The sequence below is a fragment of the Lepus europaeus genome, chromosome 6 (assembly GCF_033115175.1).
Source record: "Lepus europaeus isolate LE1 chromosome 6, mLepTim1.pri, whole genome shotgun sequence".
In the NCBI taxonomy this organism is placed as follows: Eukaryota; Metazoa; Chordata; class Mammalia; order Lagomorpha; family Leporidae; genus Lepus; species Lepus europaeus.
This window is the reverse complement of record NC_084832.1, coordinates 59214794-59228640: the sequence shown is the minus strand read 5'-3', so window position 1 is coordinate 59228640 and position 13847 is coordinate 59214794. Positions and strand designations below refer to the sequence as shown.

At 48.9% G+C, this 13847-nt stretch overlaps 1 protein-coding gene across 1 annotated transcript in view; it reads left to right on the top strand.

Annotated features, from left to right (window-relative positions):
* The window catches only part of SIAH3 (siah E3 ubiquitin protein ligase family member 3), a 68993-nt gene extending 56553 nt beyond the window's left edge, over positions 1-12440 (top strand). Inside the window, exon 2 of the mRNA XM_062195334.1 lies at positions 11772-12440. Coding sequence (XP_062051318.1) covers positions 11772-12440 — 669 coding nt within the window. The remainder of the gene's footprint in view (positions 1-11771) is intronic.
* Positions 12441-13847: the final 1407 nt, after the last annotated feature.

Genomic DNA, 13847 nt, shown 5'->3' with positions numbered 1-13847 from the left:
CACCAGGTGAGGTAGGTCAGAGCTGAGGTTTGTTGTCCCTAACGGGGAGACTGGAGAGGGGGGAAGGAGAGGAGAATGGGAGGAGGAGGGTGGCGATACACCAACATTCTAGCTACATGTACTTTGCTGGGTCTTCTCGGATGGGGAAGTTTAAGATCTAAAGGGGTTTATTCACTCATTAAAAATAATTTTTGGGCCGGCGCCGTGGCTCAACAGGCTAATCCTCAGCCTTGCGGCGCCGGCACACCGGGTTCTAGTCCCGGTCGGGGCACCGATCCTGTCCCGGTTGCCCCTCTTCCAGGCCAGCTCTCTGCTGTGGCCAGGGAGTGCAGTGGAGGATGGCCCAAGTGTTTGGGCTCTGCACCCCATGGGAGACCAGGATAAGCACCTGGCTCCTGCCATCAGATCAGCGCAGTGCGCCGGTCGCAGCACGCTACCGCGGCGGCCATTAGAGGGTGAACCAACGGCAAAGGAAGACCTTTCTCTCTGTCTCTCTCTCTCTCTCACTGTCCACTCTGCCTGTCAAAAATTTTAAAAAAATTAAAAAAAAATAAATTTGAGTTATTTTTGATACCTGATAATGTTCTAGACATACAGCAGTGAACACAACCATATTCAAAGTCCTAAGAAACTTACACTGCAGAAGGAAAGACAGAAAGCATACAGCTCAATAGATGACCTACATTCTCTGTATATACCATAATCAACATTATAATCATATAATATGGATAATGGCTATGAAATGAAACACAGTAAGGTATGGGGATCAGGTAGCTTTTTTAATGGGTAAGTAAAGAACAGCCTCAGAGTGGAATTAATTATAGAGCAAAGATGAGAATGAAGTCAGGAAGTGAGTCTTGTGGGTGTCTGCTAGTGTTCCAGGCAGAGAGAATACAGTGCAAAGGCCCTGTGGCAGGTGAGTAGTCAGTATGTTCAAAAACCAGCAAGCAGTCAGTGTGCTTTACAGCACAGCAAGCAAGGCAAGGGTGGGAAAAAGGAAGGGCTGGCAACAAAGTTAGGTGAGGGGCAACATATAATGCTTCTTGATGGTCGTGATGGGGAGTTTGGGTTTCCTTCCAGTTCTGATAGGAAATCATTAGAATGTTAGTGAGAAAAGCTACAGTCTCAATGAGGGCAAGCATGGACACAGGAAGACTCAAGTCTTCTAGGATTGTCAAACTACCATAAGCTTGGAGGCTTAAAGCAGCAGAGATATGTTCTCACAGTTCTGAAGGCTGGAAGTCTGAAACACAGGGCCACACCACCCTGCAAGCCCTAAGGGCAATGCTTCCTTGCTTCTTCCAGTTCCAGTGGCTCCAGGCATTCCTTCGCTTGTGGCCACATCACTCCAGTCTCTGACTGTCTTTCTAGGGCCTTCTTTTCTTGGCCTGTATCTTCTCTATTTCTGTCCCTTCTAAGAACACCTGTCATTGGATTCAGGGTCCCCTTGGGTAAATCCAGGAAGATCTCACCTCGGATTACTTTTACAAAGACCATTTTCTTCAAATAAGATTACATTCACATGACCCAGGGGTTAGTAGGTAGGCCTATCTCAACCCAGTACAAGTAGATAGGTGCCTACTGCAGTAGCCCAGAGAGGCAATGAGGAAGCAGTCAGGCAGTAAAACGTGCTTGGATGGTGTGAGTTCATGAAAAAGTGAAATTAAAAGACAAGTTTATTTTGGTGCAAAACATTTTTGAAATCCACGCATCATTTTCATACCATGTATTTTCCACAAACATTTTGAAGACCCCTTGTACTGGGGTTGGGAGAAGAAGGGCTCATTTGTCCTCTCCACAGATATTTATTGGGTACCTTCCATATTCCACATACTGGGCTGGAAGAGGTGTCCACCCACCGGGAGCTCATGTCCAGTCCAGCAGGGTGAGTGGACAGTCAGCAAGTGTGTTGTGTGTTATAAGGGGATGTGAAGCACACAGACCTGGCCCAGTCAGAGAAAGGAACCCCTGGAGGATGGGTAGAACCCCACCAACGTTACTCTAGGAGTAACAGGTGAGGAGGATGGAGCGTTCTGGAAGAAAGCTGAGTTTGTGCAGTTCCTGGTCATGAGATCATTGGAGAACTGAAAGAAACGAGGAATGGCATGTGGCCGTGGGACCGTGCGGTCATCAGACTGGCTCAGACCATCCAGGACGCCTCTCTGCCCACCTCAACCTGCCCACATATCTGCTTCTGAAGCTCACTTTGTATATCAAACAGTTTCTAGAAAGCCACTTCCTATCTAGGGATCTGCTGCTGACTCTAGCAACACTGTTGTCTACAACCTGGGGCTGTCAGGATCCACTGAGGTTGTGCTTCCTGCAAATTCATATGCCTCCCTCCACCCCCTCAACCCCCACCTTCCCAAAGTTATCCTACAGAGACAGATGCTCCTGCTTAATAGGGCTTCCAGCGATTAAATGTTAGCCTTTAAATCACACAGGCCCTGGGATTCACTTGCCATTTGCAATTAGAAAAGTCTCATAAAAAGTTGCTTTTAAGAAAGTCTTTGATCTACAAGGCTCATTACCATGCTCAAAACCTAGCAGATGAAAAGCTGAGCCAAAGAATAAATGGAACATTTGACTATGTGGTTTGACTGCCAGGCCGCCCCCTAACATTTGCAGGGCTCAAGGCAAAAGTACATGTAGAGGCCCACACACTGTGCTTCTAAATACTTTAAAGTAAAAATCAAGGTACTGGACTCTCAAAATATGTTCTATCCTCCTATCTTAATCATTACACTATTAGAATGAGCTGTGCTGCCACAGCTCTCAGCCAGCAACCGGTCTGGCAGTCTTCCTAACCCAACTGCATCCTGCAGATGACAGGTCTCTTACAAAGGCCGACACCCTCGCCCCCCAGCCCGACCACACATGCAAACTCTGCTCAGACCCCTAAATAGTCACCCACTGGCCACACTCTGCATCCCATGGTCTACCTTCTGGAAGAGAAATCTCCAAAATAGCACAGGCTACAGGAAGCAGACTCAGAACTGCAGGGGAGGGAACACCAGTGTCACAGTGAAGGATCTCTGTGAGTGAGACCTCAGCGGAAAGAAGGGACCATCCAAGAAGGATGCACTTTTCTCTGAAGGGAGGAGAGAACTTCCACTTTGCTTAAAGCCCTGTCTAAATACTTTCATTTAGGTTATTATTATTATTATTATTATTATTATTTTGCCAGAGTGTCTTGGCTTTCCGTGTCTGAAATACTCTCATGGGCTTTTCAGCCAGATCCGCATGCCTTAAGGGCTGATTCTGAGGCCAGAGTGCTGTTTAGGACATCTACCATTCTATGAGTCTGCTGTGTATCTCGCTTCCCACGTTGGATCGTTCTCTCCCTTTTTTATTCTGTCCGTTACTATTTGCAGCCACTAGTACTGATGGAGTTTGTGGATTCAAAGGGCTTCCATAGCCTAGGTAGCTCTCATTAAGAGCCTCTGGTGATCACTGACGTCATACGTAACAGTGTTAATTGTTAAATTAATGACAGGAGTCACTGTGCACCAACTTCCCATGCAGGACCTCTGTCCTCAAAGAGTTGTATTATGAGAGCCAACAGTAAAAGTTGTTCTTAAAAGTTTATTTCATTTTAGTGCATTAAGTGGAAGATATATCTCGTAAGTTTTAGTTATGCCTAAATGTCCAACTCCATTGCTTGTTTCCTTAGGTGCTTCCTTAATTAATGATAAAGTTGTTCTCAAGGACTTATTTTCTTTTAATATATTAAACGGAGGATATTCTTCTGTCTCATTAAAAAAAACCAAAAAACAAAAAACACCAACCCAGGAGGCAGAGAGAGCTCCTGGCCTCACCTAGCAGGCTGTTCTTCCCAAACAAATTCTTGGAAGCACAGTGTTATCAAAAGAGGGAAATAACTGGGGCTACGAGTAAACCCTGTAAAAAAACAAAAGGAAAGAAAGTACCTCTCTGGTATGAGAAGTTTCTTTTACAAAGCTTTTATTTTACTTCCCACGCTGGCAGCTGGGGGGGTGTCTGTGCCCGCCTCTTGGTCAGTGTCAAAGGCAGCTTCTGTGTCCTATCTCTGCAGGACACCTTCATGATGAGCTCACAATGGTGGGGATATGATATATATATGGAGATATATATATGTATGTATAAATATATATAATTGGGAGATGGGTGTGGGGCTTTTGTATATGTATATGTATATGTATATGTATATGTATATGTATACATACACACACACTATATAATTCCACCACATGTATTTCTCCTGCCGCTGAGAAGGAAGAGGTCAGCACCTCCAACTGCAGACAAACAGCCTTTCTGTTCCTTTCCATGTAAGCTGCTGGGCTTGCCCACCACTGGACTGGACACCTGGCAAATACAACCCCTTCCCTCAATGACTTCCAGCACAAGTGAGGAAAGAAGGCCACTAATTGGTGATCTTCAACACAAGTTGAGATAAGTAGTGAGTTGTCTGAGCAGATCTGAACTGCCGCAGGTGGATGCCCGGGTCAGAGAGGGAGGCAGCATTCCCCTCTCCCGGTAGCTGTTGGTCTGAGCGCAGCTGGGGCGATGCCTGGTATACCTGAGCTGTGTCAAGGAGAGAACCAGTGTCATACAGGCAGCTGTTGCTGACACACCAGTTCATGCTGCAAATATGTGTCTAGTCTCTGCACATCTGTACTGTACGAGCAGTGAGGACACATGAGTTATGAGTCCCTGACCTGAAGGTACTCAGGTAGGAAAACATCAGTGTACAAGTTACCTAATACTGCTTGGCCAAGGCGTAGGATCTAGAAACGAAAGAAAGGCGGTGGATCTCCAACCCATGGACTCAAAGATCCATTCGTTCCAGCCCTACCCACAATCAGGGACCGCATTTACAAGAGGCTCGGCTCAGGTCGTGTCTGAGACATCATCACTGGTGTCTGTGAGAACATCTGCATTGGGCCCCTTTCATTAACCTTCACCCATAGGTCTTAAAAAAAAAAAGACATTTATTTATTTGAAAGTCAGAGTTACAGAGAGAGAGAGGGAGAGACAGAGAGAAGATCCATCCACTGGTTCACTTCCCAAATGGCCCCAGTGGCCAGAGCTTGGCTGGTCTGAATCCAGGAGCCAGGAGCTTCTTCCAAGCCTTCCACTTGGGTAGCAGGGACCCAAGTATTTGGGCCATTGTCCGCTGCTTTTCCCAGGCCATGATCAGGGAGCTGGATCAGAAATGGAGTGGCCAGGACACAAACCAGTGCCCATATCGGGTGCCACTGTACCAGGTGGCTCTATCCTCTATACCATGATGTGGGCCCCACACCCACAGGTCTTGATACTAAACAATTTTTTCCACCAGAGTTGTCATTTCCCTGTTTTCTAAGTAATCAGTGGCACTGATAGCTCAAGACTTAAGGTTCCTGTGTGCATCAACCATTTTTTCCACAATCCACATAATTTCTGAACACCAATTAAGAAACTGTGTATGCAGTGCTATCCCAGAGGTAAGATGCCAATGGCCTACAGTTTGGCATTATAATTCAAGATTGGGTGGTCCCAGTGGCAGAGCCAGGAATGTTAGGGAACAAGCTCTCAGGACATAAATCAAGGAATCTCTCTGACCTAGTTTAACCAATCTTAGCTAATTCCTAGCACCTTATGTTGATTAACACACTACTAATTTCACCAATGAAAACCTAGGTGGAAGTGCTAATTAGTAGCCTCAGGTGTGAATCAAAATATGGCTATTAATTGAGGCAATTGTGGCTGTTAGCTTCGGGGTGTGGCCTTTTTCAATAAAACGGCAGATGATCACCTAAAAGTAAGAGTTCCTGCTCCAGGAATTGGCAGCCCCCTAGGGTGTAGCTTTAAAAACAGACATTCATATCCCACTCTCCAGGCCAAAGTACTTTAGAGACAATTGCAGACATGATCGTGCTATCTACATGAAACACTCCTCCGTCTAGCACCAGTTATAACTGAGAACTGAATCTCATGTGGAGAAAGGAGCTGGCTGTATATTTCTAATTCCGATGTCTCTCCCAGGTGATAAAAGCCTCATCATTGTTTCCTGTCCCAGCTGAGCTTATGTCTTCACTGTTGGGTCCAGAGTTCTGCTGGGTTTGGTATTACTCTAGGTTTCCAGGAGGAAACACAGGAAGCCAGGACATCCCAGGAAAAAAAGGATGTGCAACAGCCAACCTTCAGCCCGGACCATCCTTCCCAGAAACAGGAGGCTTTTGGGAATGCAGGACCTCGCAGTAGTCACCTTTCCATTACGTTAACTAACACACCTGGGGAGAACTGGGTGGGAAGGGGAAGATTTACCTTGGCTTCCAGCTTGGAGTTACAGCTCAAGACTGGGTGGCCCCATGAGTCTGGTGGTGGCTGGCAAAGGCGGAGCAGGTGCAGAGGTCCATCACGTGTTAAGCCAGGAAGCAGAGAAAGAAGCTAGGCTCAACTTGTCTTAAATAACCGAACCTCTCTCAAGAACTATCTTTTAAGGATACTGACCCAAAGACCACCCACCAGGCCCACCTCTCAGGTGCCATAATTAGATGAAGTCTCCAACACCCCACCCCAATTCCACCATCTATTAACATAAGACTTCAGAGTTCATCCATTTTGGATGATATATTCCTGTTTAATCCATAAGAGACTCAGAGCAGTCCCACATATTCTCCCTCCATAGCAGCTGACTCCCTGCTTGGATCAGGCGTTGACTTTATCCCCATACTGCCCTGAAAAATTACCTCCTGCTGTCAGCCGGCTCTTCCTCCCTCTGTGTGAAATGCCTTAATAACTTGGTTTCCTTCCTCTCCTTCACCGAGGACTAAAAACCTCAGGTAATTAGCGGTCCCAAATAGAGACCCGAGGAAGCTCGAAGCAAGAGCCTGTCATTCTAACTTGGGGACAAATCTTCTTCCAGCTGAAATGCATCAGCATGGCACTGCTCCTTGAAGCAGGTGGGAGGAAAAAGCAGTCCTTTAAGTGAGTTTGCCGACCACGGGGAGCCCGCGCAGGTGAAATGTCGTGTGAGGTTTCCAGGGGTAGGGTTTCAGAGGTCAGGATTCAGATAGCCATTACTAACCATGAGAGTGTGGCTGATCAAATTAAGGAATGAGTTTTTAAATTCAATTACACCCGCAGTAGAAATGGCCTCACTAATGCTTGGGGAAAGAATTATACCCAGTCTATAAAGTCTAACATTTCTAAACCCAATTTTGCACATTATTCTAAAGGTTAATTCAAGATCTCTCTTCCAAACGGGAAGTTAAATACAGCCAATGGAAGGAAGGCATCCGCTGACTGACTGGGGGGTTTATCAGTCTGTAAGAGTTCATTAGTTTTAATTAGTGTAATCACTAATGTTGCATTAACAGTTTAGTGAAGGAAAGTAATTACTCACACATCCACTGTATTAGATGGGATGATTAGAATTCATTTTCCAAAACGATTAGCATTTTGCCAATTAAAAGAATCCCTTCTCCCTGCCAGCAGCCCCGTGACCTCCCTCACCCAAGGATCATTTAAATGAAACGTATTTTGCATCCGAAGATAGAGCAGAAAGAAATGAAGAATTAAGGCTGCGTTTATTCTTAGCGCCTTCTGGGGCACAGCAATTGCACAGGTCTCGATGAGTTTATAATGTCCCACTTTATTTGCATAGTCATTCACTCCAGTCTCTGGATTACATCCCTGGCAGCTTTATAATGCAGTAGCATTAAAAAAACAAGGTTAGCTGAAGATAAAATCCATAGGAAGCAAAGAGAGTCAGTCCGGGTGGAATGACCATTGCCTGGGTGCAGGGGTTGACCAAGGGGGAGACTTGGGGTTAGCCAGTCCGGTGTGCCAGCGCAGCTCACGGTGCCTACAGCTGAGTCTGGGTCTGCCCTGGGTGCTATCCCAGAGCCTTGCCTTAGGAGTCCCTGACAACGTGGTCCAACACTTGCCCTCCTTCTCCATCAACCAGCTCCTTGGAACCTCTTATCATTCTTAGACATCCCATGTCCCTTCATACTCAGCTCCTTCAAATCGGCTGCTGTCCCAGTCAACAAGAACTTCGCCTGTTTTGTTAAAGAACCCACCCTCCACACTTCACCCATACTGGCGTGAATAGCTACCTCTGCACTTGCAGGGTCTCTAGTGCACACTGCATTTTGGCATTGTTTTGTGCATTTTCTACTTAGCCAGTGAGGCAAGAACAAGGATTCTGTTCTGCTCTGTATTTTAGCCTCTGGTCTGTTGGACAGTGTATACGTGTCTTGTGGAATGGCTTAATGAGTTATGAGCATGTGTCCCCCTGCCCCCAACTCCAACCTTAAGCCCCATCAGAGCTTGGTGTAGAGGGCCCAACCTGTTCAGATCAGCAGCCTCAAGCAAGAGGCAGCCGGGACATCAGCACACAGGAGGATCTTCCCTCTGCACCCGTCTGCCTCCCCCAGCACCATTTCCTAAGGACACCAACCCTGCCTGAGCATCATCTCCTGGGCTGCCTGGTCTCTGGTTGGTTTTAGCCAAGAAAAGGCACTGGCAGGAGATTGGAAGGAAGGGGCAGAGTGAGAAGAGGGAGAGAAAGAGAGAGGAAGGGGAGGTCAAGGTATTTCTTCCCTGCTTCCTCCTACTGGGACTTCTCACCCCTGATATTTGCTGCATAGATCAGGACAAAGATGGAAATTGGATCTGGGAATGGACAAGGTGGGAAATCACTCACTCTTTTAATTGGCAAAATTTGGGGGTGTTCTCTCATCATGGGTCAGCACTGCCATAAGAAGCCCCAGGCCAAAGGCAAGGTCAGGTTCTCCAGGCACTTATGGTGTGCTCTGTGCTCAGCCCAAATTGCTGCTCACATGTGAAAATTGGAGACAGGCAACCACGGATTAAGCAAAGCCCACCAAAAGTCTTCACCCCAAGCCACATCACAGTGACAACGCCAACCTGATAGAACTCTGGATAGTGTTTTTAATGCCTTTTTACATCTGAGCCTCTAGCAACCCTTTAGATAAATGTTTTGCCAAGGAGAACACTGACTAAATCAAGGCTGCTGGACTAGCAAACAGGGAAACAGATCAGAATCTTTCTACACCCAACCTCTGGTTTTCCAAGTCTGCGATCTCTGCCACCTTTAACTGATCTGAGCTCTGATCCCAGCCACAGCCTTATGAGCTGAGTGACCTTGGGAGAGTGACCCCATCTCTCTGTTCTTTTCATGCTGTTGTAAAGACTATGACAGAGACTGGGGATGGATAGTGGTTGGGGTTTTTTGTGACAGCCTAGCACCAAGTCCTCCAAGCACAGCAGCAAAGGGAGACCACCTGCCAGGCCCACAGGGCACTGGACGGGGCAAGGGGAGACTCTGGAGCCTGACTCATGGGAGTTGTGAGCCCTAGACAGCTCCATCCCAGAGGATGGGAGGAATCACCCCCACTCAATGGTTAAGTGGTACCCTCCGGCTGCGCTTTCAGCACAGCAGTTAAGATGCCCCAGGGGGGCCAGCGTCCCATTTTGGGGTGCCCGGGTTTCAGTTTCACCTCTGCTTCTGCATCTCACTTCCTGCTAATGGACACCCTGGGAGGCAGCGATGGTGGCTCAAGTGCTTGGGTTCCTGCCACCACCTAGGAGACCTGGATGGAGTTCCAGGCTCCTGTCTTTGGTCTGGCCAACCGTGGCTGTTGCAGGCATTGGGGATATGCTAGCAGATGTGAGATCTCCCTCCCTCCCTCTCCCCTTCTCTAAAATACACACACACACACAAATATCTGTCTCAAATAAAATGAAAATAAATAAATAAAAATTTAAATGGCACCCACTGTAGGTGCATGGTGATTAAGCCAAATGGAATTTATTTTTAAAGAATATGGAAATTGATCTTTTATGTGAAAAAAAAATGATTATTCAAACGATAGCTCCCCTCCACAATGCCTAACACTCAGTACGACTGCCTGGAAGTCAGTTCCGTTCCCCGTATTTAACACTGAAGAGAGTCAGAGGGCTCACTAGCAGCATGCTGGAACACAGCCTGTTCCTGTAGAACTAAGATGCACAGTCTCCTTTGAGGCAGGGCCCTGGTGAGGGTGCAGAATGAGTGACAGCAGGCTGCCCAGTTGCTGCCATTGAGGGGCAGTGCAGGGACCCCCTGTAGCTCACATTCCTGGGGCAGGAGGCAGACCCTGGCTGTTGGAGCTAACAGTGCCAGAGCCGAGCTGACCTGGCACCCACCTGCCTCCAGGTCTCTCCACTACCAGAGTGACCATCTCGATGTGCCACGTAGAGGCTGTGTGGCAATGTGCGTGTGTGTGTGTGTGTGTGTGGACATCCTGCATGTCGGGAGTGTGCACTGTGTTTGGGCATGCATGCATGCACATGTGTTTTGCGTGCATGGCTGTGTGTGCATATATGTGTGTCTATCCTTCATGCTCTGAAGAAAAGAAAGGCAGCCAGGCCTTTGCTGTTAGCCACCGTGAGTCGGGGGAGGCAGAAACTGACAGCAGTGGCAGTGAGCCTGGAACACGCAAGGCCCCCTCCCATCCTTTCCACTTCGAGAATGAACGGCAGCCAAGTGAGAAGCCAAGTGAGAAGCCAAGGGCCCGGGGCAGCTGAAGTCCGGAGAGGGTTTGGAGAACTAGGGCCGAAGGGACACTGCCTACCTGAGGGCAGCCTGGGGATCAGGTGGAGGCCAAGTGCCTGCCACACACTGCAGAGCTGCTAGTCCCGCTGCATGGCCCGGATCCTGCAGGCTAATTAAAGAAAGGCAGAGCTGGGCGGGGGCAGGGGAAGCCGCAGGCAGACACGACTGGGCAGGAGAGAGGTAAGCGCTCCTGTGTTCAGAGTCAGGAGGTACAAACACGAATCCCAGTCTTTCACTTACCAGCTTTGGAACCTCAGGCTTGTTACTACCCAAGCCGCTTCCAACTGAAAAACATGATAGCCTCATATCTTAGGAGGACCCCAGTCAAAAACTTAATGAATTATCCATTACCACCCACACCAACAGACTCAGTATCTACCGGGCTTGCGGCTGTATCCCTAACGCCTGCAGGGTCTGGCCATGGCAGGTGTTCAACAGATTCAACAGGGGGCTGGTCAGAAGGTGCCATCACAGCCCCTGGTGTTTTTGAGGGCATTTGTGATCATGCTGCCTTGAAGAACAAAAAGTTAAGAGAGTCACAAGGTGGAGGCGGACGGATGGTGAGCCCCTGGAAAAGATGAGCCCAGAGCAGCGGAAGTGGGCCTTGGGTGGCACAGGGTGGGGGTGGAGGCAGAGTCTTGGGTGGGGCTTCCTCCCCACCACTGAGCTCCAACTGCACCTGATGGGTTCTGCATCCCACCAGGTGCCTTAGGACCCAGAGCCCAAGACAGCACAACCCCAGGAGCTCTAGAAGGATACACAGAGAGTATGGAAATCTTGTTCACAAAATAATAATAATGACAAAGTAGGAGGAAAAAATCAATTGACCCATATTCCTGCATTAAAAAAACAACAGTATCAAAAAAGCAGAAACAAAAGAATGGATTTTCTTGTCCTTTATGATTGATGACCATCACCATGTGTTATTTGAAGGGCAAAATTGCCTATTTGCTTGGATATTTTATTAAAGAATCAGATAGGCATATAAATATTGCATTTTCTTGAACTAAGTTTTCTGAATCTCAGCTTCCCCGAAGCACCCACCAGGGCTCTGGTTGTTGTAAGGAACTGGAACTTTCTCTGTCCATCCTGGAGAGCCTGCTTTTACTACCTGGAACACCAGAGGAGTCCCAGGGAGGGGAAGACAACCTCAGTCCACTAACCTGCTTCTCTTTCCTTCTAGTATGTGTCCAGCCGACGCGCCGTGGCTCAGAGCACCACAGAGCAAGGCAGCTTCCACTCTCACCATCTCACCCACCATCACTGCCATCACCGCCACCATCGCCACCTGCGCCACCACGCCCACCCCCACCTCCTCCACCACCAGGAGGCAGGGCTGCACACTGCCCAGGTGACCCCCTGCGTGTGCCCCTTGTTCTCCTGCCAGTGGGAAGGCCACCTGGAGGTGGTGGTGCCACACCTGCGGCAGATCCACAGGGTCGACATCCTGCAGGGAGCGGAGATCGTCTTCCTGGCTACGGACATGCACCTGCCGGCGCCGGCCGACTGGATCATCCTGCACTCCTGCCTCGGCCACCACTTCCTGCTGGTGCTAAGGAAACAGGAGAGGCATGAGGGGCACCCCCAGTTCTTCGCCACCATGATGCTGATTGGGACCCCCACCCAGGCCGACTGCTTCACCTACCGCCTGGAGCTCAACAGAAACCACCGGCGTCTCAAGTGGGAGGCCACCCCCCGGTCTGTCCTTGAGTGCGTGGACTCGGTGATCACCGACGGGGACTGCCTTGTCCTCAACACGTCGCTGGCCCAGCTCTTCTCTGACAATGGCAGCCTTGCCATCGGGATTGCTATCACAGCGACCGAGGTCCACGCGACTGAAACCGAGATGTGAGGCTGGAGCCCCGGGACGCCCGTACCCAGCCCCTGGTGAACTTTGCCTGTGCTCCTGGGACCGCCGGAGGCCAGGATGCCACACTCCTTTTAGTCTTCTCCTTCCTTCTTTGCTTCTTTCTGTTTTTGTCTCAGGTACTTTGTGGTATTTAGTATTTGTCTGCCATGGGGCATTATTTACTGTAAACATTGTGTGATTCAAGATCTTGGTGTGACGTTTGTCCTGTTCTGTTGTTATAATTTTATAGGATGTCTGAAAGGCTCAGCCAGAGTAGCTATTTCCTGCCACCCCCAATTCCTTTCCAAAATGAGCAAAAGCTACCCAGACCATGGAGCAGAATGCTGGGGTTGGAGGGAGACCTGGTGTCTGAGCCATTTCTTCCTTCCCGGTTTGCTCTGTTTCAGACAGAGCTCCATCTGCAATAGGTGAGGGCTGTGGGGTGGGGAGGGGGACCTGGCCAGCTCAGAGATAGATCGTGCTTCAGACCTACAGGATCCAACTCTGACACCTTCCCAGGAATCTCTGGGCAAAGCCCAGCCCCATTGACTTGAGGAGACCATCTCCTCCGGACAGTAGGGGGCGAGGCACAGTAAGTCCTCCGGGCTGATCCCTGGGGTGCAGAAACTGGTCAGACGGTGAACCTCTTTACTTGGGCTCCCATGGCCTTGGACTCAGGCTGTGCCATCTTTCCCTTTCTGGAAGCAAAGCCCTCAAGTTTTTGGTGCTTTCCTGGAAATGCCTTTGCCCTCTGCTAAGCAAGGAGTAGACAAGGATGGTGAACATGCAGGGGAAGCGAGAAGGCAGAAAAAAAGAACACCTAAAAATCTTCTCACCTCCCGGAGGGCATTCCCTGCTGAGAATTTTACCATCAGTTAATAGAATCGCCCAAGCCCCTAACGAGGGGAAGTTCTTATGTATCAAAGACCCACTTTGTTCTAGATACTTCCTAAATCAGAGCCATGATTTTGTCACTTTCTGTCTCCCACATGAGGAAGACAGAGGGCTGCCCCCAGGGCCTCAGACCTGCAGGGCTGGCCCTGACCTCCACCCACCAGGAGCTCCACTTTGCTGTCTCCGCTTTCTAAAAGCCTTGGAGCACCCCATTCAGCACCTCCCCTTCCCCAATGGTCCGGGTGTGTAAGCAGCACCCTGTTGCTTGCACGCTGCACAACAAGGCCAGGGAAGTCTACATTGCGCCCAGCCCACGTAGTCTCTCATTTGTTCATCAAACAATTCATCAGCGTCTTACAGGAATGTCTCGTGCATTTGAAGAGAATTAGCATCTTTGAGTCAACTGTGTCTTTTCCTTTCTAAGTTGGGTGCCTTTAAGCCTCCCCAGGAGGACCTAGCCTCCCTCCTTTTGGGTGTGTCTGTTCCTCCATTCCGGTCATTCTTCAGACACCATGA